The following is a 27,273-nucleotide window of genomic DNA, read 5'->3' as shown; positions in this document are numbered from 1 at the left end:
GCCATGCTGGCGCAAGCAGCGACTCTTGATGTTGAAGAAGGACAAGGATCCTATGGAATGTGGCTCATTTCGGCTTCATTTGTTGTTAAACGCTAAGTTGTTTAAGGCATTGGCAATGCGTTTGGAGCCCTGCCTACCTGGGGTGATTTTGGAGGAGCAGACGGATTTGTTCACGGTCAGCAGTTGTCAGCCAATATTAGGAATTCTTCAATGTTGTATTGTCACCCTCCATAGGGACCGAGCCAGAGGTAATTATTTCAATGGATGCGGAGAAGCATTCAATAAGTTGAGTGGGGGCACCCTCTCTTTTAGATCCTGGGGCGGTTTGGCTTCAGGCCAAAATTTATTTAATGGATTAGGCTTTTGTACAGGGCTCCCACTGCGAGTGTACGTTACTAATGCCTGAGCTCGGGTTATTTCCGACTGAACAGGTGTGCCCGCTGTCTCCGTTTTTGTTTGCCATAGCAATCGAGCCGCAAGCCGTTGCGTTTATGTCATCTAACAGATGGAGGGGTTAGAGCATGGGGGGGGGGGGGGGAGCATAAGGTCTTCTTATGTGGACGATTTGTACTACATATCAGGGACCCACTCTCCCAATGTTGGGGGATCTTGCAGTTGCTCAGGATGTTTGGCTCCTTTCAGGTTCAAGCTGAATCTAGGCAAGATCGGATATTTTCCGGCGAACACCCCGGGAGAACAGCTGATCTGGGGAGGTTACTATTTTGTCTGGCCAGGACTAGCTTCCGGTATCTGGTACCGGGGCCCAGGCTGGGCCTCACTCCAAAACTTAACTTTTCTAATTAGTGGATGGGGTGTAGGCTGATTTGAAAAGGTGGGATGCCCCTCCCACTGACCTTGGCGGGAAAGGTACAGACGGTGAAGATTACTATTCTCACAAGGTTTGAGTTTTTGTTCCAGAGTCTCCCAGTCTTTTTTCCAAGGCTTTCTTTTCCAGGGTTAACAAGTTGATATCTGCTTTTGTTTGGGTGGTAAGACTCCTCAGGTTCGTAGGACTTTTCTGTAAAGGATGGGCAGTTGGGACTACCTAATCTGTTATGTTATTACTGAACGGCAAATATTGATAAGGTGCAGGGTAGTTCAAGGATCTGGGATGGATGAAAGAGGTTTTGTGCATAGGGTTGGGTCTGAGGGCCCTGGTTACTGCCCCACTCCTGTTTTACCCTGCTAGACTCTCTACAAGCCTGGTGGTGATAGCCACTTTGAGAATTTGGAATCCGTTTAGGCAGCACTTTAAACTGGGTTCCATATCACTGCTGGCTCTGATTTGCAGGCACCATAGGTTTATGCTGTCTAGGGCATGGGAGAGTAGGCATTAGAGAGGTTCAGGGACATGTTTCTGGAGGGTACTGTTGCCAGTCACAGAACCGAGCAAATCTTCGAACTCCTTCTCGTACTTCTTTGAATCCACTAATTGATCAACCATTTTCCCAGTTAAGCCTAATCTTAGGCAACCATACCCTGTCAAATACACAGTACAATATGAAGAGGCAACTTCACTGTCTGTGAATTTGTTTCTACTTTCACCATAAAGTATCCTTTTAATGGTACAACCTCTTCACTGTACGTCCTTGGGATCACATTTGACAGTTTTAAAGACAGATGCTTTAGCTTTTAATGATAAATTGTCGCAGGCATCAACGATACTGCTGCCCCATATAAATTTGTATTTTAATTTCATGACCTTCAAGTTTTGGATATGTCCGAAAACGTTGTTGACCGTCCTGCATTGGCAAAATCATTCAGCTTTAGCTTTTGCAGTAGCTCGGTTTTGTTTTTCTTTAAGGTGATCTTGAGCTTCATTCACTAATTTGTAGACACAACTAGATTGTTTGGCTGTCCTGCCTTCTTCTTGCACCTTCTTGGTTGTAGAAGACATTTACTGAACCCGACATGCCGTGGCAATGTGGCCTTCTTGCCGCAGTTGTTGCATACATTTGTTTTATTCCAGCATTCCCCCACTGAGTATCCATCCTGTGTACAACAGTGACATGTTCGCACCGTTGCAGCCTTGTTCCTTGAGGTATCGATTTTGTGGATCTTCATAGAGATGGCAATTCCCACAGCAGTTTTTTCAGTTAAATCACTTGCAGTAAGCAGCTTTCTCTGGATAGCTTCACTGTGGAGTCCACAAACCAACCTGTCTCGAAGAGTATCATCAAGTGGTGTACTAAATTCACAATATCTAGCTAATTTTCTTAAAGACGCTGGAAAACTACAATGTTTAATCTTCCAGACTACGGAAGTAGAACTGAACCTTTCTGCAAACAATAACAGTTAAGGAGAGAAATGTGCCTCTAATATCTTAATTCACTGTAGGATCTATCTCCTGGTTTAGCGGGTTGAACAAGATTCTGTAACACCTAAATGTTTTACGGCCAACTGAACGGAGAAATGTTGCGACCTTTAGGATCTCCGGTGTCTGATTTGCTATTAAAACAATTGGAATCTTCCTGATAGAATTCTACGTTTCATAATTCTCATCAAATGTGTCCATGGTGCCCGTTTTCCCCACTGTTTTTGGATGCCATCTCCTTGGGTCTCCATTTCTCCCATCTGTGTTGGAAAGTATGGCGTACAAAATCCCTTGAACAAGCAACAAGGAAATATTTTCCTTTTTGCCTTAGTATTTTGAACCTTTTTGGAGGAATAGTGGTCTGTGCAGAGGCGGAAGTCTGGTTCCAAGGATCTTTTGTTGGTCCCAATGCCATCCCACAGTTAGTCGACAAAATCATCTTTTCAGCGATTTTTCTGCCTCAATCCTCATTGCCAGTTTTCTCTCCTGTTATATTTCTTTGTTGCCACAAAGGGAAAAGTATGGAGTTGCCCATGCTCTGGATTCCTGTTAAAACAATGAGAGGTTTATTAAGGGTCATACATCAAGATGTTGATCTGCTCAAAAACCACGCAAACACGCTGCCTGACGTCACTATACATCACGTGATGCATAACGGCAGGAATGTATTCCCAGATATATATTCAACTTTGCCTTTGAAACCACTTGCTCTGCCTGCATACTAATGATTTATGTATCAAGACACCTAGATCCCTCTGTTCCTCAGAGTTCTGTAACTCTGTCTATTTAACTTTTCTATTCTTGGTGCCGAAATGGACAAGTTCATCTTTTTACACATTACACTCCATCTGCTAGATTTTTGCCCACTCACTAAACTAATGGCCCTTTGCAGACTCCTATGTTCTCTTTATAATTTGCTTTCCTATCTTTCTTTGTGCCTGTCAGCAAATTTGGCAGGCATACATTGGGTCCCTCCAAGTTATTGACATAATTTCTAAATAGGAGTTCCCAGTTGATGATCCCTGTGGCACTCCACTCATAACAGCTTGTCAACCGAAATGTCTAATTTAAGATGACTCTCAGTTTCCTGTTGATTAACAATCCTCTCTCCATGCTAATATGTTACCCATGGACCATGAGCTCTTATTTTACGGAGTAACCTTTGTTTGTGGCACCTTATCAAATGCCTTATCAAATGCTTCTAAGTACATTACATCCACAGATTCCCTTTCATCCACATTGCTTGTTGCCTCGTCAAAGAACTCCACTAAATTAGTTAAACATGGGTGGCACAGTGGATAGCACTGCTGCCTCACCAGCGCAGGGATCTGGGTTCAATCCGGCCTGAAGTCATGTCACATTCTCCATTCTTTGTGTGGATTTTCTCCGGGTGCTCTCAGTTCCTCCCCACACTCCAAGACTGTGCAGATTAGGTGAATTGGCCATGATAAATGGCCCCTTAGTGTCCAGGGATGTGCAGGTTAGGTATGGGATTACGGGTATAGGGCGGAGTGATCAGTGCAGACCCAGTGGACTGAATGGCTTCCTTCTGCACTGCAGGGATTCTATGATTTCCTTTTCACAAAACCATGTTGACTATTTGATTGCTTTGAGAATTTCCCAATGAAGTGGCTACAGAAATGGTCGATGCATTTGGTTTAATTTTCCAAAATTCCCTGGATTCTGGAAAGGTCACATCAGATTGAAAAATAGAGAAGAGCTTTGTAGTTTCCTGCTTTCTAATACCTTTTTTAAGAGAGCAGCCACTTCTTTTAAGGACTCTAGGACAAAGTCCATCAGGGTCTTGTCTGCTTTTCGTTCCAATAATTTTATTAGTACTCTGTCCCTGATGATTGTAATTGTTTTAAGTTCCTCCCGCTCTTTCACCACCGATTCACAATTATTTCTGGAATGTTTTTGGATCCACTGCAGTGAAGGCAGACGCAAAGCAGACACACATCATTGCATTTTTGTGAGGGAGTGAGAGTTTGGATGATGAAATTGCCCAACTGAAACTGTGTAACCACTAATGTGGGTGTTTCCTTGCAGCTGGAATCCACCGCGATATATACGCAGCATGCCCGAAGCTCGCAATGAGCGTGTGCGGAGGAAATACCACATCCTTGTGGAGGGAGAGGGCTTGCCGTGTCCCGTCAAACATTTCAAGGAAATGAAGTTTCCAGCAGGCAAGAGGGATTGAAACATATGGGATGGGGCACAGGGCTTGGATGCTGGCAGAAGGGTGGGTGGAGCACCGGGGTGGGGATGGGCAAAGTCTCCAGGCCCTTGCTGCGGGCAAGTAGGTGTCGAACCTGAGTTGGGGCATTGGATAGGGGCTGAGCCTGAGGTGGGGAACAAGGACTTTGATGATCTCAGCATGTTTTGTAATTCTGCAGAAAATTAAGTACTTGTAGTGTAGTCACGGTTGTAATGCAGCTCATGTACAAATGACATATACAAATATACAGACTATTACAGTTATAAAGTTGATAACATTGTTATGCTTTGGGACTGTGTTTAATTGAGGGTTTAATTAAGGTTGTCATGTGGCCTGTTCTGAAATTTGCCTGTTTGATTGTTCGTAATTAACAGAGGCCCAGATTGTTTTACTGAGAAATGCTGCAAAGTGTTTACGCTTGGTGAGAATGGCAGCAGCCTGTGTGCTGATATTGTGTCGACTTTCAGTCTCAAAAGTCCCATAAAAGTGTTGAGAATGTTGGGTAATGAGCATATTTGTTTTCAACTGTCCATTTTGTTCGAAGATGAAAGGGAATTGGGCTCTCAGGAATATTTTATTCAGCCTCTCCACTGGGGTACAAGGCCTATGCGTTGCCCTGGTGATGGGCTTTGAGATGCGTAATGTATGGGGAGAGAGAGAAAAAATAGCTAGAGACTGAAACGTTCACCATGCCGGAATGTCGGTGGAAGCTCACACTTGGATTCAAAAGTGCATCACGGTATTAGGGAGGGACGGTAGCACAGTGGTTAGCACAGTTGCTTCACAGCTCCAGGGTCCCAGGCTTGATTCCCGGCTTGGGTCACTGTGCGGAGTCTGCACGTTATATGGGGATTATATTTGTGCTTCATTTTGCTCTGGGTGGGGTTTTGAACCAAGTTCTTTTGGGTTATCCTGAAGGTGGCTATGTTCACACCTAGCTTTATAAGTGGGGTGAGGGAAAGGCCGGCTTTGGGGACTTTTCTGTGTTTTTGTTTATTTTTCTGTCCTTTGTTTTTGCTTTTTATGACTGCTCTTTAAGTTGATAGTGTCAGTTTGTCACTTATTTTTTGTGTAATGCCACATAAGAATGTTGTATCTCACGTGTCCAAAGTTTGTATAAATTTTGTCTGTTAGAACGTAAAAGGGCTGAATTACCCTGTAAAAGGTAGTAACATGTTTTCTCACCTGAAGAGGTTGAAGACTGTGTCATCTACAGGAGAGGGGTCAATTTACACTGACCGGATGTCCTCACTGTCTACTTGTCCACAAACAGAAAGGTGTTGGGTGACCACAATTGTTGCTCTATTTATTTATCTCGGTGAACCGCAAGCCTTTCCCGTATATCGATCAAATGACCACACAACCAGTTAGTTAGTTCAAAAGATGGTTTATTTACATACACAAGAGTTATCTCGAAATGCAAACACAGTATCTGCTACGAGTTAAACTACACTTATCAGCTACAATAACCTATACTTAACTTCAGGGTGACCGGCACTGTGCAAATGAATAAAGGCCTTTATCTGGATTTCACTTGGCCGGTTCGAAGAAAGTGGCTCTGTCTCTGCTGGGCTCATCAGTCAGGTAGCGATCGTTGGTCTTGAACTTAGCTGGCTGTTCCTGCTGCAAATGGGTTAGGCACAGGCCGGACCCAAGAGAGACAGAATACTTGGCTGCGCTCTCTTTTATCCCCCTGGGATTTTGCGCTCTTTGGAGCGGTCCTTAACCTTGGACCTAATAGTTCGACAGGGCTCTGATCACTCTTCGATTTTGGCCAATAAAGGATAGCTTGGTAGCTGGGCGGGTCCTTAGCAGTTATTGACCTTGGCAGTTGTGCTTTCTGAGTAAGGGGAGTGGCACCAATCAGTCTGCGGCTGTACTGGTTGCTTGATTGGAGTTCTATTGTCCTGGGAAAATGGGCCATTAAAATGTAAACGAGCGGGGGTTTTGGTCAGGTCTGGTTACCTGTGTTTTAGATACACATAGGCTGTGTATCTGCCTGAGTCCTGGGTTGGACATAATTCCCATGGTCCTTTGCAGGTGGCCATCTTAGATGGCTACACAATAAAATACTAGATTGGGCTTTACATGTGTCCAGAGTTCAGAATCAGAAGTTAACGATAATGTTCCTTCCGAGGGGAGGTTGACTGATTGTGGAATGCTCCGTCTTTCCAGAGTGAAACTTCCACAACGGGAGAAGGCACATAGAGTAAGTTTGTCTGGAGGCCCGAGTTCGAAGGTTCCAGCAGTTGGCAGGTTGATACATAGATACATAGAAGAAGGGCAGCACGGTGGCATAGTGGTTAGCAAAGCTGCCTCAGGCGCTGAGGTGGGTCCCAGGTTCGAATCCGGCCCTGGGTCACTGGCCGTGTGGAATTTGCACCTTTTCCCCGTGTCTGCATGGATTTGCCCCCACAACCTAAAAATGTGCAGAGGAAGTGGATTGGCCACGCTAAATTGCACCTTGATTAGGAAAAAATAATTGGTAATCTAAATTTAAAAAAATAGATACATAGAAGATAGGAGCAGGAGGAGGCCTTTTGGCCTTCGAGCCGGCTCCGCACATTCATCACGACATGGCTGATCAAACCAACTCAAGTTGCTTTCTCCCCAAGTGCTATATCCAACCGCCTCTTGAATATATTCAAAGTTTTGGCATCAACTACTTCCTGTGGGAATGAATTCCACAGGCTCACCACTCTGTGTGAAGAAGTGTCTCCTTATCTCTGTCTGAAATGGTTTTCCCTGAATCCTCAGGCAGTGACCCCTGGTTCTGGACACACCCATCATTGGTAACATCTTTTCTGCATCTGCCCTGTCTAGTCCTGTTAGAATTTTATAAGTCTCTATGAGATCCCCCCCTCATTCTTCTGAACTCCAGGGAGAACAATCCCAACCTAATCAATCTCTCCTCATATGACAGTCCCACCATCCCTGGAATCAGTCTGGTAAACCTTCGCTGCACTCCCTCAAGAGCAAGAACATTCTTCCTCAGAGAAGGAGACCAAACTGGCTGTTTTGTTGAAGTTGCCTGTCGCAGACACACCCGTCCCAAGTAGCCATTGTTACTTTTGAAACTGCTGAAAGGCATCAGGTGACCAACTGGAGATATTCTGTCAGCTCACCAATTGTCCACTTTGAAAAGCACAGAAAAAAATGCTTTATAAGTTTGTTTTTCTTCAAGAGACCCAGTTGCGTACTTTAGATCTGTGTTCTTCAAACTTTTTTTCGGGGACCCATTTTTACCATCGCTACTCCTTCGCAACCCACCGCCGGCTGTCCTGCGCAACCCACCATTTTCTCTTACCTTGTTGCTGCGGAGAAAAATGGAGGAAATGGTTTTGGGTTTCTTTGGCCCTCGTACAAGCTCCTCCAATGGAACCTGTTGGATGAAGGGGAACACTTCCGGTGTCGGAAAGTATGGAATCTCCAAAGTTCTGAATGTTTCTCCTGTAAAATTTTATCAAATAGACCCCCCCCGAACTTATAAAAAAAAAATGATTAAAATAAATAAAAAAAATAAAAATTAAATGAATAAAATAAATGAATAAAATTAATAACCCCCCCGGACTTGTAAAACAAAAAGCTGCGACTGTTTAGAAAAAAAGTGGCCGCACTGCGCATGCGTGCCCAATCATCGGGGCGCATGCGCATAGTTTTGCGCTTGCGGCCAATGATCTGGCATGCATGCGCAGTGCGGCCGCATTTTTTTTTACATGTTCGCGGCCATTTAAAGGCCGCTTGCAGCCGGCGTTATTAACAGTTGGCTGCTGCGGCTATTGCGCGCAGATTTGTGCGATCGGGAGCGCCGCAACAGACAGCTCCGCGGCCCTCCCAACACCCACCCACGACCCAAATGCGGGTCGCGCCCCCGAGTTTGACAATGCCTGCTTTCGATCATTTCAGACTCAGGAAGGATGGGTGGAACAGGCCTTCCATTCCAAATTTCACTCTAAATCACAGGGTGCTGCAATTTTGATTCCTAACGATTCATTCGGGAGGCAGAGGTGGTCATAGATAGAAGCTTCAGGGAGGTACGCCAAAGAATAAAGATAGATGGGTGATGGTGAGAGGGGCTGGGGGGAAGCAGTTTGAACAGGGATGCCCTTAGTAACATGTATACCGATTTGGATACTGTTTGGGGGGGGGGGAGGGGGGACTTACCAGGGGTCAGCCATGGGGTACAGGTCTCTGGAACAGAGGTCTGTCCCTGTTGCTCAGAAGGGAAGGGGGGAGAGGAGAAGAAACATTAGTGATTGGAGACCTCATAGTTAGGGGGATAGATAGGAGATTATGTGGGAACGAGAGAGACTCGCGGTTGGTGTGTTGCCTCCCAGGTGCCAGGGTCCGCGATGTCTCGGATCGTGTTTTCGGATCCTTAAGGGGGGGGGAGCAGCCCCAAGTCGTGGTCCACATAGATACCAACGACATAGGTAGGAAAAGGGATAGGGATGTAAGGCAGGAATTCAGGAGCTAGGGTGAAACTTAGATCCAGGACAAACAGAGTTATATCTCTGGGTTGTTACCGCGTGCCACGTGCTAGCGAGTCGAGAGCAGTTGAACACGTGGCTGCAGGGATGGTGCAGGAGGGAGGTTTCAGATTCCTGGAAAAATGGGGCTCATTCTGGGGTAGTGGGACCTCTACAAACGGATGGTCTAACACCTGAACCAGAGGGGTTGTACTAATATCCTGGGGACGAGGTTTGCTAATGCTCTTCGGGAGGGTTAAACTAGTTCAGCAGGGAATTGGGAACCTGAATTGTAGCTCCAGTACACAAGAAGTTGAGAGTAGTGAGGTCATGAGTAAGGTTTCAAAGTTGCAGGAGTGTACCGGCAGGAAGGAAGGTGGTCTAAAGTGCGTCTACCTCAATGCCAGGAGCATCCTGAATAAGGTGGGTGAGCTTGCAGCATGGGTTGGTACCTGGGACTTCGATGTTGTGGCCATTTCGGAGACATGGATAGAGCAGGGCGAGGAATGGTTGTTGCAGGTGCCGCGGTTTAGATATTTCAGTAAGGTCAGGGGAGGTGGTAAGAGAGGGGGAGGGGTGGCATTGTTAGTCAAGGACAGTATTACTGTGGCTGAGAAGACATTTAATGAGGACTCGAATACTGAGGTAGTATGAGCTGAGTTAAGAAACAGGAAAGGAGAGGTCACCCTGTTGGGAGTTTTCTATAGGCCTCCGAAAAGTTCCAGAGATGTAGAGGAAAGGATTGCAAAGATGATTCTGGGTAGGAGCGAAAATAACAGGGTAGTTGTTATGGGGGACTTTAACTTTCCAAATATTGACAGGAAACACTATAGTTCGAGTACTTTAGATGGGTCCGTTTTTGTCCAATGGTGTGCAGGAGGGGTTTCCTGATGCAGTATGTAGATAGGCCAACGAGAGGCGAGGCCGTATTGGATTTGGTACTGGGAAATGAACCAGGACAGGTGTCAGATTTGGAGGTAGGTGAGCACTTTGGTGATAGTGACCTCAATTTGATTACGTTTACTTTAGTGATGGAAAGGGATAGGTATATACCGCAAGGCAAGAGTCATATCTGGGGGAAAGGCAATTATGATGCGATGAGGCAAGACTTAGGATGCATCGGCTAGAGAGGAAAACTGCAGGGGATGGGCACAATAGAAATGTGGAGCATGTTCAAGGAACAGCTACAGCGTGTCCTTGATAAGTATGTACCTGTTAGGCAGGGAGGAAGTGGTCGAGCGAGGGAACCATGGTTTACTAAAGCAGATGAAACACTTGTCAAGAGGAAGAACATAAGAACCAGGAGTAGGCCATCTGGCCCCTCGAGCCCTGCTCCGCCATTCAATGAGATCATGGCTGATCTTTTGTGGACTCAGCTCCACTTTCCGGCCCGAACACCATAACCCTTAATCCCTTTATTCTTCAAAAAACTATCTATCTTTACCTTAAAAACATGTAATGAAGGAGCCTCAACTGCATCACTGGGCAAGGAATTCCATAGATTCACAACCCTTTGGGTGAAGAAGTTCCTCCTAAACTCAGTCCTAAATCTACTTCCCCTTATTTTGAGGCTATGTCCCCTAGTTCTGCTTTCACCCGCCAGTGGAAACAACCTGCCTGCATCTATCCTATCTATTCCCTTCATAATTTTAAATGTTTCTATAAGATCCCCCCTCATCCTTCTAAATTCCAACGAGTACAGTCCCAGTCTACTCAACCTCCTCATAATCCAACCCCTTCAGCTCTGGGATTAACCTAGTGAATCTCCTCTGCACACCCTCCAGTGCCACTACGTCCTTTCTCAAGTAAGGAGACCAAAACTGAACACAATACTCCAGGTGTGGCCTCACTAACACCTTATACAATTGCAACATAACCTCCCTAGTCTTAAACTCCATCCCTCTAGCAATGAAGGACAAAATTCCATTTGCCTTCTTAATCACCTGTTGCACCTGTAAACCAACCTTCTGTGACTCATGCACTAGCACACCCAAGTCTCATCTGCACAGCGGCATGCTTTATATTTTATCGTTTAAATAATAATCCCGTTTGCTGTTATTCCTACCAAAATGGATAACCTCACATTTGTCAACATTGTATTCCATCTGCCAGACCCTAGCCCATTCACTTAACCTATCCAAATCCCTCTGCAGACTTCCAGTATTCTCTGCACTTTTTGCTTTACCACTCATCTTAGTGTCATCTGCAAACTTGGACACATTGCCCTTGGTCCCCAACTCCAAATCATCTATGTAAATTGTGAACAATTGTGGGCCCAACACGGATCCCTGAGGGACACCACAGCTACTGATTGCCAACCAGAGAAACACCCATTAATCCCCACTCTTTGCTTTCTATTAATTAACCAATCCTCTATCCATGCTACTACTTTACCCTTAATGCCATGCATCTTTATCTTATGCAGCAACCTTTTGTGTGGCACCTTGTCAAAGGCTTTCGGAAATCCAGATATACCACATCCATCGGCTCCCCGTTATCTACTGCACTGGTAATGTCCTCAAAAAATTCCACTAAATTAGTTAGGCATGACCTGCCCTTTATGAACCCATGCTGCGTCTGCCCAATGGGACAATTTCTATCCAGATGCCAGAAGAAGGAGGCTTATGTAAAGATGAGACGTGATGGTTCAGTTAGGGCACTTGAGAGTTACAAGTTAACTAGGAAGGCTCTAAAGAGAGCCCTAAGAAGAGCCAGGAGAGGACATGAGAAGTCTTTGGCAGGTAGGATCAAGGATAACCCTAAAGCTTTCTATAGATATGTCAGGAATAAAAGAATGACTAGGGTAAGAGTAGGGCCAGTCAAGGACAGTAGTGGGAAGTTGTGCGTGGAGTCCGAAGAGATAGGAGAGGTGCTAAATGAGTATTTTTTGTCCGTATTCACACAGGAAAAAGACAATGTTGTCGAGGAGAATACTGAGATACAGGCTACTAGACTACAAGGGCTTGAGATTCATAAGGAGGAGGTGTTAGCGATTCTGGAAAGTGTGAAAATAGATAAGTCCCCTGGGCCGGAAGGGATTTATCCTAGGATTCTCTGGGAAGCTAGGGAGGAGATTGCTGAGCCTTTGGCTTTGATCTTTAAATCATCTTTGTCTACAGGAATAGTGCCAGAAGACTGGAGGATAGCAAATGTTGTCCCCTTGTTCAAGAAGGGGAGTAGAGATAACCCCGGTAACTATAGACCAGTGAGCCTTACTTCTGTTGTGGGAAAAGTCTTGGAAAGGTTTATAAGAGATAGGATGTATAATCATCTAGAAAGGAATAATTTGATTAGAGAATGTCAACATGGTTTTGTGAAGGGTAGGTCGTGCCTTACAAACCTTATTGAGTTCTTCGAGAAGGTGACCAAACAGGTGGATGAGGGTAAAGCAGTTGATGTGGTGTATATGGATTTCAGTAAAGCGTTTGATAAGGTTCCCCACGGTAGGCTATTGCAGAAAATACAGAGGCATGGGATTCAGAGTGATTTAGCAGTTTGGATCAGAAATTGGCTAGCTGATAGAAAACAAAGGGTGGTGGTTGATGGGAAATGTTCAGACTGGTGTCCAGTTACTAGTGGTGTACCACAAGGATCTGTTTTGGGACCGCTGCTGTTTGTCATTTTATAAATGACCTGGAGGAGGGCGTAGAAGGATGGGTGAGTAAATTTGCAGATGACACTAAAGTCGGTGGAGTTGTGGACAGTGCAGAAGGATGTTACAAGTTACAGAGGGACATAGATAAGCTGCAGAGCTGGGCTGACAGGTGGCAAATGGAGTTTAATGCAGAAAAGTGTGAGGTGATTCATTTGGAAGGGATAATAGGAAGACAGAGTACTGGGCTAATGGTAAGATTCTTGGTAGTGTGGTCGAGCAGAGAGATCTCGGTGTCCATGTCCATAGATCCCTGAAAGTTGCCACCCAGGTTGAGAGGGTTGTTAAGAAGGCATACGGTGTGTTTGCTTTTATTGGTAGGGGAATTGAGTTTCGGAGCCATGAGGTCATGTTGCAGTTGTACAAAACTCTGGTCAGGCCGCATTTGGAGTATTGCGTGCAGTTCTGGTCGTCGCATTACAGGAAGGTTGTGTAAGCATTGGAAAGGGTACAGAGGAGATTTACAAGGATGTTGCCTGGTATGGAGGGAAGATCTTATGAGGAAAGGCTGAAGGACTTGAGGCTGCTTTCGTTAGAAGAAGGTTAAGAGGTGACTTAATTGAGGCATACAAGATGATCAGAGGATTAGATAGGGTGGACATTGAGAGCCTTTTACCTTGGATGGTGATGGCTAGCACGAGGGGACATAGCTTTAAACTGAGGGGAGATAGATATAGGACAGATGTTAGAGGTAGGTTCTTTACTCAAAGAGTAGTAAGGGCGTGGAATGTCCTGCCTGCAACAGTAGTGGACTCGCCAACACTAATGGCATTCAAATGGTCATTGGATAGGCATATGGACGATAAGGGAATAGTGTAGATGGGGTTTAGAGGGGTTTCACAGGTTGGTGCAACATCGAGGGCCGAAGGGCCTGTACTGCGCTGTTATGTTCTATGTTGTAAAAATATTCCATTTGTCTCCTCACATATAGCATTAAAAACCCCGCTGCTGTTGAACGCGAGAGTATCCCAAAACTCAGAAGGGTAACTTGGAACACGGGTTCTTTGTGCCGTGTATACTGTGAGGAAAAATACGGGAACCAGGGAGTAATAGTCCAGTCACTGTGTGAACAATTAATTAAAAAAAATAAATTTAGAGTACCCAATTCATTTTTTCCAATTATGGGGCAATTTAGCATGGCCAATCCACCTACTCTGCACATCTTTGTGTTGTGGGGGTTGAACTCACGCAAACACGGGGAGAATGTGCAAACTCCACACGGACAGTGACCCAGAGCCGGGATCGAACCTGGGACCCTGGCGTCGTGCGGCAGCAGTGCTAACCACTGTGCTGCGTGTTGTGTGAACAAATAATAAAGAACATTTATTAATTAAAAGAAAAAAAGGGCTACAATACACTACATAAAAAGCTAATGTCTCCAGTCCAGATGACCCATTGTCAAAACTGCAAAGACTGGCTTTGACAAAGGGTCAACTGGACGCGGAACGTTAGCTCTTTTCTCTCCTTACAGATGTTGTCAGACCTGCTGAGATTTTCCAGCATTTTCTTTTTTGGTTTCAGAGTCAGCATTTGCAATAATTTGCTTTTAATCAATCACCTCCTGAAAACGGGGCTCTAAACGCAAAGCCAACACTAGCAAGTAATTTGATGTCGGCATTCAATAAGGATATGTGCCAATATGACCCATGGGCTCCTTATCCTTCTTTAATATAAGAGAAATAGAGACCTGCAAAAGTGTGGCGGGCTGAAACCCCCGGGACAAGGATTCATCAAACATGTCCACCATCAATGGAATCAGTTGATCCGCAAACATCTTATAAAACTCGATGGGAAACCCATCAGGTCCGGGTGCTTTGCTGGTTTGCATCAATCCAATACCTTTTAGTATCTCCGGGCTTAATGGGGCCTCCAACTCTCTCCATCAGCCACCGGAAAGGCTAACCCATCCTAGAACCTCAATCTGTGCGAAATCTCCTCCGGGTGCTGCGACCTCTAAAGAATCTTGAAGAATGCTTCAAAAGCCGCATTCACTTTGTCCAGTGCGGAGACCAAACTGCTGCTCGAATCCCTAACCTGTACGATCTCCCGGAAAGCTGTCTGCTACCTCAGCTCGTGGGCCAAACTATGCCTGGCCTGCTCCCCATAATCATAAAATACTCCCCTCGAACACCGCAGCTATCTTACCTCCTTGCCCCTGGACAGCAGATCTAACTGCATCTGCAGCTTCTTCCTGCTTGCCAGCAACTCCACGATAGGGTCATGCGAATACTGATAGTCTACCTCAAGGATAACATCCACATGCCTCTGCTGCTTCATCCTAGCTGCCCTATCCGTCTGTACCTTGCAGGAGATTCTTTTCCCTCTGATAACTGCTTTAAGGGCTTCCCACACGGGATGGTGAGACAGACTGATTTTTGTTGACCCTAATGTAACAATCAATGGCGATAACTATGTGCCCACAAAACCCCCTATCTGTTGGCAGCAATACATCCAACCTACGCGGTAGACGTTTATCAATACCACCATCGTGCTTGCCAAAGATCCGCTGACCATCATAAACCTTTTAAAAAATATATTTTAATTGGCATTTTCAATTATACATAGTAAAACTTTACGTTCAATATTTATAGCATGTGCGGTTCTTATGTATGTAGGCTCGGTTTTGGTGTTTTCTCCTCCCTTCCTCCACTCCCCCTCTCCCTGGCCCCTCCCTGGCATTCCCCTCTTTCGTTCAGGGCGTTCTGTTCCCTCCCTCCTATTCTCCCCACCCCTCCCCCGTTGCTTCTCCCTGTAGTTCCCCTTTCCTTCTCTATCTCCTGACAGTACAATTGATCTTTGTTTAAATGCTAATCCCATTTTAAAGGTCTCTGTTTCACGCATTCATATCGTTACTCAAAAAGCTGCCCTTGCAACTTTCTTTACAGGGGCGGCACGGTAGCACAGTGGGTGGCTTCACAGCTCCATGGTGCCAGGTTCGATTCCCGGCTTGGGTCACTGTCTAATGTGGAGTCGGCACGTTCTCCTGTGTCTGTGTGGGTTTCCTCCGGGTGCTCCGGTTTCCTCCCACAAGTCCCGGAAGACCTGCTGTTAGGTGAATTGGACATTCTGAATTCTTCCTCAGTGTACATGAACAGGCGCTGGAATGTGGTAACTAGGGGCTTTTCACAGTAACTTCATTGCAGTGTAATGTAAGCCTACTTGTGACAATAAAGATTATTAAATTAAATTAAATTAAATTATTAAATTTAAAAAAAAATTTAGAGTACCCAATTCATTTTTTCCAATTAAGGGGCAATTTAGCGTGGCCAATCCACCTAGCCTGCACATCTTTGGGTTGTGGGGGCGAAACCCACGCAAACACGGGGAGAATGTGCAAACTCTACACGGACAGTGACCCAGAGCCAGGATCGAACCTGGGACCTCGGCGCCGTGAGGCTACAGGGCTAACCCACTGAGCCACCGTGCTATTAAATTAAATTAATTAAATTAAATTAAATTAAATTAAATTAAATTAAATTAATCCTTTTATTTGTTATTTTAACAACCTACCGTATTTCCTCTGGGCTAAATAATTCTGTCTATTCCTCTTTTTTTTCGCCCCTTTTTTTTCATCCCCTTTTCTTTTGACCTTTCCTTTGTCTGTATTTTGCGATGGACCTTTTTGTAAAAACCAATAAGTGAAGTTTGAAAAAACGTTCAATGTGTTTTGAAATGTGTGCTGAGGTACTGGAGATCTGTTGGGCAGATGCACACATTGTATTGTTAAGAAATTTTTAAAAATTGAACTTTTTATTGAATGGTCATAGCACAGAAGCTGGCCATTCAACTAATCAAGCCTATGCTGACCATCGGCAAGAGCAATTTAGCTCGTCCCACTCCCCTGACCTGTGGCTATGCAGTCTTTTCCTTTGAGGTGCTTATCCAATTGTTTTGAAAGCCACAATTGAATCTGCCACCACCACACTCTCAGATCCTAACCACTAACTGCATACAAAAGATTTTTCCTCATGCTGCCTTGCTTTTGCCAATCACTTTAAATCGAGGTCCTCTGGTTCTTGACCCTTCCACCAATGGGAACAGTTTTTCTCTCAATCTACTCTGTCAAGACCCCTCACAGTTTTGAACACCTCTATTAAATCTCACCGTAACTTTCTCTAAGGAGAAAAACTCCTGCTTTTCCAATCTATCCACGTAACTAAAGTCTCTCATCACTGGTACCAATCTTTTCTGCACACTTTCTAAAACCTTTACATCCTTCCTAACATGCCCAGAATTGGACACAATATTCCATTTAAGTCTGCAGCAGTGTTTTGTAAAGATTCAACATAATGATAACCTTTATTCGTGTCACAAGTCGGCTTACATTCACACTCCAATGAAGTTACTGTGAAAAGCCCCTAGTTGCGACACTCCAGGCCTGTTCGGGTACACAGAGGAGAATTCAGAATGTCCAATTTACCTAACAGCTGTAATTCGGGACTTGTGGGAGGAAACCGGAGCACCCAGAGGAAACCCACGCAGACACTGGGAGAACATGCAGACTCCGCACAGGCAGTGACCCAAGCCGGGAATCGAACCTGGGACCCTGGCTGTGAAACGCCACTGCTAACCACTGTGCTTCCCCAGAGTAACTTCCTTGCTCCATGGCTTTCTTTATAAAGCATAAAATCCTGTATACCTGTTTTAAAATAAATTTAGCGTACCAATTCACTTTTTCCAATTAAGGGGCAATTTAGAGTAGCCAATCCAGCTACCCTGCACATCTTTGGGTTGTGGGGGAAAAACCCGTGCAAACACGGGGAGAATGTGCAAACTCCACATGGACAGTGACCCAGAGCCAGGATCGAACCTGGGACCTCAGTGCCGCGAGGCAGCAATGCTAACCACTGTGACACCGTGCTGCCCCCTGTATACTTTTTTAACCTCAATGTGCCCTGACACTCTCCAATGATTTGTGCACAAATATCCCCAGGTCCTTTTGTTCCTGCAGCTTCTTTGGAATTGAACCCTTTAGTTTATATTGTCTCTCACTGTTCTTCGAACCAAAATGTATAATTTCTTCCATCTCTGCACCAAATTTCATTTGCAGTGATGCAGTGACACTCCTGTAGCTCCCAGCTATGAATCAGGGAATGTGTGATCCTAACTATGACATCTCCTGCATGCCAACTGTGTATTCATGGTAAAATTTTCGCTCCTTTCTTTGCAGCAATTTTGAAAGGCTTGAAGAAGAAGGGGATATTGCATCCAACGCCTATTCAGATCCAAGGAATTCCAACTGTGTGAGTACTGGAATTTTACACCTATTACGATCCCGGGCCAGACCCCAACTGTGGCTAGGATACTGGATCGAAACCCCAATATTTTAGTTTATCTTGTAAGATTGTGCGGAAAGAATACTGATCTCCAGGAATGATTGCACGAAGAAATAGGGATTTTATTATTATTGTTAATACATTATTAAACTTTTTAACACACCCAAAAATAGCTTACAATGACCTCTTAAACAATACTACTGAATACAGTAAATACAATACCCTTAATTACTATCTCTATTCACAATTAAACAACAAGATAGAAAAGAAAACACACAGCTTTCAATCCATCCTACATCCAATGGCACAAAACAATACTTGCTTTCCAGTACAGATTTGGCTCATGTTAGAACCCCTGCTTGGCTGCATGTCTTCAAAACAGTGTTTCAACTGGTTTGTTTCAGCTTCCCCCTTGCCCTTAGATAAGTCTGCGCTGCTTTAAATACTACTAATCTTTTTAAAGTATCCTACAGTGAGAGCAAAATATTTTACTTGTGATCTAACGGTGAGCCAGATCAGAACTCAACTCAAAAGCTTTCTCCAAATGTCTGAATGCCTTAGCTCCACCCAGCAATGACATTGTCTCCCCAAGCCGAAACAAATTAACTCTCCAGGTCGAAAACATATTAACTTCCCAGGGATTCTCCCTAATCAAACAACAGTGCATTAGCCCAGGCTTTTTACTTCACCTCTGGTTCCTAAAAGCTTTCTGGTCTTTCAAAACAAGATTATTTTAAAACATGACTGCAGCAGTCAAACACATTCTAACCCAAGTTATTAACCCTTAAATTTCCAAATGTTTATAATCCTGTAAATTCTATAATTCTATGAAAAATATGTCTAAAATCCTGCATTTGCCACACACTAGACACCTATTCAGATCCAAGGGATTCCAGCAGATGGAACATTGGAGCCCCTACTGTATTTTGTATTATTGCTGGTCATTTGCTAGTACTGTATACATGATGTCATCTGAGTGAAGGTACTGGATTGGAAAGTTAAATTTATGCTGTTAACTTGGTTCTGAACCTGTAAACCTCAGCAGAGGGAGTCTTCTATTGGGAGTCTGCTCAGTGATGAAGTGAGCTATCTTGGTAAATGTTTTAATTGTTAATGCTTCCACAGTCTTGGGATAGATACTGGAGGCAGATCCTGAGTGCACTCCAGCAGCTCCTCTTAGAAAGCATTCATAAATATTCGATGTAGAGGGCACTGACCAATGCCTAATTTCAGTATGTGATATGTAAATTAAAAGCAAAATAATTAGTATTTGAAGATATAAAATTCTGCACACTTATATGTTGTTTTGTCAGCATATGATCTCAGTCATATTCTCTGTACGCTGTGTGAGACCAACCCTCTGCTGTTTGGAATACAGGGTAAGCATGTAACAAAACCCACCTTGCCTTCTGTACTTTTGTTAGCTTTTGTGCTTAATGCTTATGGTGGTAATCAGTTCTCTGAGGTACTCAGGGGTGTCTAATGAACAATACTGGCTATAGGGTGTTATTTGTGATTAGTAAAGGGTCAATTGCAAGGATATTGCCATGGTCTTGGCTGGCATAATGAATGCTGCAATTGTCCTGGAGTTCCCTTGCTCTGCAGTGTTGGATGTTCTCATACCTGCCTCTCTGTTTCAGCTTGGCCGGCAGGGATATGATTGGGATTGCATTCACTGGCTCTGGCAAGACACTAGTATTCACTTTGCCAATGATCATGTTCTGCCAGGAGCAGGAGAAAAGGCTGCCGTTTTCCAAAAGAGAAGGTCCCTATGGCCTCATCATTTGTCCATCTGTAAGTACCGCTCTGCTCTTCCTGAGAGCACCTTAACTCCTCTACTGGGAATTTTTTTGGAGGATTGTTAAATGGAGGTTAGTTCACAATGGGATATATTTAACATTGTCACCAGGAGTATATGACCAGAAATGAGATGAATTTAGAAGTAACTTCTCTATGCGAAGGACAGTGAATGTGTGGAAGGAGTCGGGGCTGACTGCACAGAATTACATAGAATATACTGCATATAAATAGGCTGTTGAGCCCAACTAATCTGCGTTGGTATTTATAACACTGCGAGGGTCTCCTTCCCTTCTGTCTCCCTCAGCTCAGCATTTCCGTTTATCTTTTTTCTCATGTACTCAGACCGATTTGCCTCAACATCTTCCTTTCGTGGTAGGTTGTATATTCTAACCACTCTCTACGTAAATAAATTACTCCTTAATTCTGTACTGGACTTATTTGGGACTATCTTGTAACTATGCTCCCTTATTTTGGATTCTCCACAAGTGGAAACATTCTCTCCCTTTTATCCTATCCAACCCATTCATGCTTTTCAAGCTCTCAGCAGGTCTTCGTGTTTAGAACTAAGTTTTTGATAAAATAACATTCAAGGTGATAACAGGTAACTGGTAAATGTGGTATACTTGGATTTCTAAACCGCATTTGATGAGGATCAAAGCTTACTAAACAAGACAAGAACACATGGTGCAGGGTATTAGCATGATAAAGGATTAGTTGGCTAACAAGAAGCAGTGAATAGGGATAAGTGTGTCTTATTTGGATTAGCAAACTGTAACTAATGATTGCCACAGGTATCAGGGCTGGTTCCTCGACTATTTACGATCTATATGAATGACTTGGATGAAGGGGGTGAATATATGGCCGCTAAATTTGCCAGCAACACCAAAATGGGGAGGGAAGTAAGTTATAAAGAGGAGGTAGAGAATCTGCAAAGGAATATAGACAGGCTAAGCGAGTGCGCAAAAATCTGACAGATGAAGCATAACGTGGTAAAATATAACTTGTCCACTTTGGGAGGAAGAATAGAAAAGCGGCATGCTGTTTAAATGGAGAGAGATGAGCAGAAGGAGAGGCGGAGATTGTGGTGGCATTGGATGCGGAGAATGCCTTTGACAGGGTTGAGTGGGGGTACTTGTGGGAGGTGTTGGAAAGGTTCGGGTTTGGGGTGGGGATTAAATGGATGAGGTTGCTGTACGAGGCCCCGATGGCGAGTTAGCGACAATTGGGAGGAGGTCCGAGTACTTCAGGCTCCACCGTGGGACAAGGCAGGGGTGCCCCCTGTCCCCCTTGCTTTTTGCGCCGGCAATAGAGCCTCTTGCCATGGCTCTCAGGGAGTCGAGGAGGTGGGGGGGTTTGGTGCGAGGGTTGGGGGGGGGGGGAAGCACCGAGTGTCGCTGTATGCAGACGACTTGCTGTTGTATGTAGCAGACCCGGTGGGGCGAATGCCGGAGGTGATGGAGATTCTTACTGAGTTCGGGAGTTTCTCGGGATATAAATTGAACCTGGGCAAGAGTGAGCTGTTTGTCGTGCACCCGGGAGATCAGGAGGAGGGGATTGGTAGGCTCCCGCTAAAGAGGGCAGTGAGGAGTTTTAGGTACCTGGGGATTCAGGTGGCTAGGAGCTGGGGGACTCTGCACAAGCTCAATTTTACTAGGCTGGTGGAGCAGATGGAGGAGGAATTTAAACGGTGGGACATGCTGCCATTGTCGTTGGAGGGTAGAGTACAGTCCGTTAAAATGACGGTGCTCCCGAGGTTTTTGTTTTTGTTTCAGTGCCTCCCCATTTTCGTTCCGGGGGCCTTTTTTAGGAGGGTGAACAGCAGCATTCTGGGATTTGTTTGGGCGCATGGGACTTCGAGGGTAAGGAGGGTCTTTTTGGAGCGGGGCAGAGATGGAGGGGGGCTGTCGCTGCCCAAACTCTCTGGGTACTATTGGGCGGCTAATATCTCGATGGTACGCAAGTGGGTAATGGAGGGGGAGGGGGCAGCATGGAAAAGGATGGAGATGGCGTCCTGCGGAGGCACGAGCCTGAAAGCACTGGTAACGGCGCCGCTGCCGCTCCCTCCAACGAGGTACATCACGTGCCCGGTGGTGGCGGCCACCCTCAAAATTTGGGGGCAGTGGAGGCGACACAGGGGGGAAGTGGGGGGCTCAGTGGAGGCCCCGCTGTGTGGGAACCACCGGTTTGTCCCAGGGAACATGGATGGCGGGTTCCTGGGGTGGCACAGAGCGGGCATTAGGAAGTTGGGAGACCTGTTTATTGACGTGAGGTTCGCGAGCCTTGGTGAACTGGAGGAGAAGTTTGAGCTCCCCCCGAGGAATATGTTCAGGTACCTTCAGGTCAAGGCGTTTGCTAGGCGACAGGTGGAGGGGGTTCCCTTCGCTGCCCCCGCGGGGTGCTTTCGGGGGTGTGGGTCGGGGATGGGAAAGTGTCTGACATCTATCAGGTAATGCAGGAGGTGGGGGAGGCGTCGGTAGAGGAGCTGAAGGCTACGGTGGAGGTGGAGCTGGGGGAGCAGATTGAGGAGGGGACATAGGCGGACGCCCTGGAGAGGGTGAACTCCTCCTCTTCATGTGCGAGGCTTAGTCTCATCCAGTTCAAGGTGCTGCACCGGGCACACATGTCCGGATCTAGGATGAGTAGGTTCTTTGGGGGCGAAGACAGGTGCGTCAGGTGTTTGGGGAGTCCAGCGAACCATGCCCATATGTTCTGGGCATACCCGGCACTGGAGGAGTTCTGGAAGGGGGTGGCGAGGACGGTGTCGAGGGTGGTGGGATCCAGGGTCAAGCCAGGCTGGGGACTCGTGATATTTGTGGTTGGAGCGGAGCCGGGAGTGCAGGAGGCGAAAGAGGCCGATGTCTTGGCCTTTGCATCCCTAGTAGCCCGGCGGAGCATCTTGCTGCAGTGGAAAGATGCGAGACCTCCGAGTGTGGAGACCTGGATTAATGACATGGCGGGATTCATTAAGTTGGAAAGGGTCAAGTTCGCCCTGAGGGGGTCGATACAAGGGTTCTTTAGGAGGTGGCAGCCTTTCCTCGGCTTTCTGGCTCAACGATAAACAGTAGCAGCAACCCGGGGAGGGGGGGGTGGTTTAGGGGGATAGCGTTTTAAGTTAATTTGCTTATTGTTAATTTATTCTGTTGGTTACTGGGGTTGGGGGGGGTGGGGGGTTTGTTATATGCGTTGTTACGGGTGCCGGGGGATGTTTATTATTATTATTGTTAGTGTTATTATTGTATTGTTTTGTTGATATATATTTTTCAAACAATTTCAATAAAAATTTTCTTTTTTAAATGGAGAGAGATTACAGAACTCTGCGATATGGAGGGATCCAGGTGGCCTGGTACATGAATCATATAAAGCGAAAGGGCCCTTCCTGTTGATTCCCTTATTTCTTTTATTTTGTTGTTATCATTTTTGATCCATCGGTGGGTGGCGCAGTGGTTAGCACTGCTGCCTCATGGCGCCGAGGACCCGGGTCCGATCTTGGCCCCGGGTCACTGTCCGTGTGGAGTTTGCACATTCTCCCCATGTCTGCGTGGGTTTCGCCCCGACAACCCAAAGATGTGCAGGTCAGGTGGATAGGTCACGCTAAATTGCCCCTTTATTAGAGAAAAATAATTGGGTACTTTAAATTTTTTTAAAAATCATTTTTGATCCATGGATCTTTAAGTCGAGCAGGGGAAGTTCAGAACTGATAAGTTACCAAATAGTATACTCTGCTATGAAGTTATAGCTTTTGATCAGAAGAACTCGGACTTTGTGGCACCGGAGGGATCGGAGGGATTTAGTTCCATTGGTTGGCTGTTTGCCAATGGATTGGCCAAGGACCATATCCTGCCTGGCAACAGGCAATGATTGGGTTCTGCTAGTTGGGAGTTTTCAGAGGACCCAGCAGGAGAAAGCTCCTGGATGTTGAGAGGAGAGGTTGTGTGTTTTTCTCTCTCTCACAACTATTTCTGAGTCCGCAGAGATGTCCCGAGCCCCTAATGAATCTGCAGTGAAAACTATTGCAGACGGAAAGCCGAACCATCCAACTAGAGGCCCAAACTGAAGGAAAATCTAACTGGAAGACGTCCATCTGAAGCAGATCACCCAAAGATGTGCAGGGTAGGTGGATTGGTCACACTAAATTGCCCCTTAATTGGAATTTTAAAAAAAAATAATAAAAGTTGATTGTGTTTAAATTGACAATGCTGGTTACTGGAGTTATTGGGCAACCAAAGACAAATTTCAATTGTGTTGCGACTCTGGGTTAAGTTGGCTGGAATTGACTGAACTAATCCAGGGTATTGTAACAAATGTTAGTATAGGTACAGCAAGTGATTAGGAAGGCAAATTGGATTTTGCCGTTTAATACAAGCGGAATTGAATATAAAGGGAGGAAAATGTTACTACATCTGTACAGGGTCTTGCTGAGACCACACCTGGAATACTGTGTGCAGTTTTGGTCTCTATTTTTAAAAATATACCATTGCTTTAGAAGCAGTTCAGAAAAGGTTCACTGGACTAATTCCTGGGATGAAGGAGGGATTATACCCATTGGAGATTAGAAGAACAAGGGATAATTTTATTGTAATATATAAGATCCACAGGGTACTTGATAGGGTGGATATCCGGAGCATGTTTCCTCTTTTGGAGGGGGACTAATGCTAGGGGGACATAGTTTGCAAACAGTGCAACAAAAGTACAAAATAAATACAGCGCAGTAAGCAAGGAGCAAAACAGCTCAACATACATGAATACAGAGGGGAGCAAGAGCAACTTTATAACTGGCTTGATACAATTATTAGATATAGCTAGATGTCTCTATAAGCCCCACTGGAGAAACATGATGAAGCCAAGAAAACATGGTAAAATGGTCCACGATGCGTTTGCTTGCAATTACCACGAGAATTCAGGATAAACTTTCAATGCCATGTTTGGAGACACACCAATACATATCTCCCTCAACTCCAGCAGTACCAAAGGCACCAATGACACACCACAACTTAATTTCCTCGGATACTAACCCCGTGTGCGCCCATGCAGGAGCCAATCAGGGATTCTTCACACCCACCTTTAAAAAAGAACACAAAACAAAGAAAATATGGGAAAACCCTAGATCTAAAGGGAAGTTACATATGCCACACAATGCAACGTGACCCGAATATCGGGGCCAGTACAGAAGCAACATCATTCCATACATTAGTACAGAGAGGACAGCAACAACATGTTTGGATTACGATCAAGCCTTCAGGGCCTTCCAAAGAGGAAAAGGAGCTAGACTTACCAAAAGTAAGCTACAGGATAACAAAGGGTCAGGACACAACTGGTTCCTTATTTCCCTGACTCCTGCCAACCATCCAACAAAGAGGAAGAGAGAGAACAAGCTGCTTGTTCAACCAAGAAGGCGGCCCACCCCACAGGGGGGTTAAAAGGTTGTCAACCAAAATATAGGACTCTGCTCAATCCTAGGTCTCGGCGCACTGAGGAAGCAATATCCAAACTCTTAAGACATCCATAATAGACATCTTCAAGAAGGGACATTCCAAGCTCCAGGGGACAACAGGATATCAGCCACAGCACCAGATCTAGCCTAGCCTAGCACCTCCTGACACACAGGAATCAGTAACCCCAGGACCTCCAGTACACCCCGACATCCACACCCCGGTCAGACTCGCATCTCTCCAACCACATTCAGGGCAGTGCACCGCCACCATCTATGCCGAAGAAACCTCAGAAAGAATACTAAGAACAATCTCACTCTTTAACAGATCAACCAAGGATCAACCAAACCTGGCTCAACGTGCACCGCAAGTATCCTCCCATTTTAGTAGCTGTAAATATAAAAAAAGGGACCCAGAGGGAAAACTCCAACCTCAAGGAAGAATCACAAGGAATCCAGTCCTCTGCTATCGAAGAAGAAAGGCACGGATTTTTAAGTCCAAAATAACAAAAAGACAAAATAAAAACTTGATGCAGTTAGCTGTAACTGGGGGGGCTATCCTCAATCTCAGTGAGGATTTAACAAATCCGATCACTTGACACCACCACCATCATCCACCCATCACCCCTCCCTGGCTCCACTCATTTTCACTATAAACGAGATACGGGGTGTCAAAAAAGCACCCCTCCCTCCCATAACCACAAGGATTATAACATATAATAACAAAAGGGAGTAAAACTGTGCACAGATCACATTTCACATCATTGACTCAATATGACTTTTGCCAGAACAGGATAACAGACGACACTCATTCTCATGTTCACATCTCGCATGTCCTTGCAGAATAGGCAACAATAAACAGCAAAGTAATCACAAGGAATTAACGTCGAGGATTACTGAAGAATTGCAGGATAATGACACCATTTATGTTGCTCGAGAAGGCCGTCACCAAGACAGATAAAGGAATACTTCTCAGGATCTCTCAAGCATTCCAACGAATGAAGCACCTTCACCTCCACTATGCTGGCACCCAAGTAGCCCACAGACGAAGCCCCGGCTGGGAATGCCTCAACCTGCTCGGCAACCACCAACCTCTCACGACGAATATCGAAGGTGGGATAATATGGGTGGGGGGGGGGGGCATCCGATCCCAGGCTTGAAGGTCAGGTACTCTGTTCTCCGTCGAACCTGATGCACCCGGCCTCCAAATCAAGATTAATAAAGCACAGCAGCCAAACTTCAAACTCAATCGGGAACTTGCCTCCCACTTCTCGCCAGGGACCGGGCTCAGAGACACATCTTGCCCACCCAAATTCATCAGCTAAAAGACTAGATAAAAGGATCTCAGCATCTTGAAGGCAGGCCCTTATCAGGGAAAGTGCTTCCGAATGGAAGAACTCTCTCATGCGCCTCCACCATTCTCCCTAGGTTAGCTTGCAAATCTTAAAAGGGAGCTCTAAAGACCTGCACCACCAACATTCTCAATGGCGGCCATTCGCAATGACACACAGCACCACTGAAGCACAAGCCCACTCACCAACAAAAGCACCACTGTAAGCTGGGCCCACCCCTGCCCACTTCGACTGTTGCAGTCAAACAAGGATTTTTTTTCAATTTATCCTCTTCGCAAAACACCAATCAGGATCCTCCAGGGACATAGCACAAGACATGTATCTCAAGGAAAGACACATACGGAATGTGCACCAGGATAAAATAAATTATTCCAAGATGAGCAAAGCCAATGCTTGTGAAAATGCAGCCGCTCCTGGTGCTCACATCACATGACCTCCAAGAACACAGTTTAAAAACAAGAGGTCTCACTTTTAAGACAGAAATTAGGAGAAACGTCTTCTCCCAAATTGGTGTGTGACATTTTCTTCTGAAACCAGTGGAGACTGGGTGTTTGAATTTATTTAAACAGATTTTGACCGATTTTTGTCATTCACGGGAGTCAATGGTTATGGGGGACAGACAGGAAAGTGGAGCTGAGGCCACAACTAGATTTGCCATGTTCTTCTTGAGTGGTCAAACAGGCTAGAAGGGCCAAATAGCCTCTTCCGTCTCCTATGTTCTTATGTCTCCTCTCAGTCTTCTCTTCTCCAAAAGCATGCTCAGT

General features: G+C 45.3%; 1 protein-coding gene across 1 annotated transcript in view; it reads left to right on the top strand.

Moving 5' to 3' along the window:
• Window positions 1–27,273, top strand: part of LOC119953109 (probable ATP-dependent RNA helicase DDX41) — a 92,448-nt gene that overhangs the window by 23,303 nt on the left and 41,872 nt on the right. Inside the window, exons 6-8 of the mRNA XM_038776959.1 lie at window positions 4,364–4,500; window positions 17,824–17,896; window positions 19,570–19,723. Of these exons, the coding sequence (XP_038632887.1) occupies window positions 4,364–4,500; window positions 17,824–17,896; window positions 19,570–19,723 (364 nt within the window). The remainder of the gene's footprint in view (window positions 1–4,363; window positions 4,501–17,823; window positions 17,897–19,569; window positions 19,724–27,273) is intronic.

The sequence above is a fragment of the Scyliorhinus canicula genome, chromosome 18, assembly GCF_902713615.1.
Source record: "Scyliorhinus canicula chromosome 18, sScyCan1.1, whole genome shotgun sequence".
Classification (NCBI taxonomy): Eukaryota; Metazoa; Chordata; class Chondrichthyes; order Carcharhiniformes; family Scyliorhinidae; genus Scyliorhinus; species Scyliorhinus canicula.
Note: the sequence above shows the minus strand (reverse complement) of the source record. Positions and strands in the feature narration are given on the sequence as shown.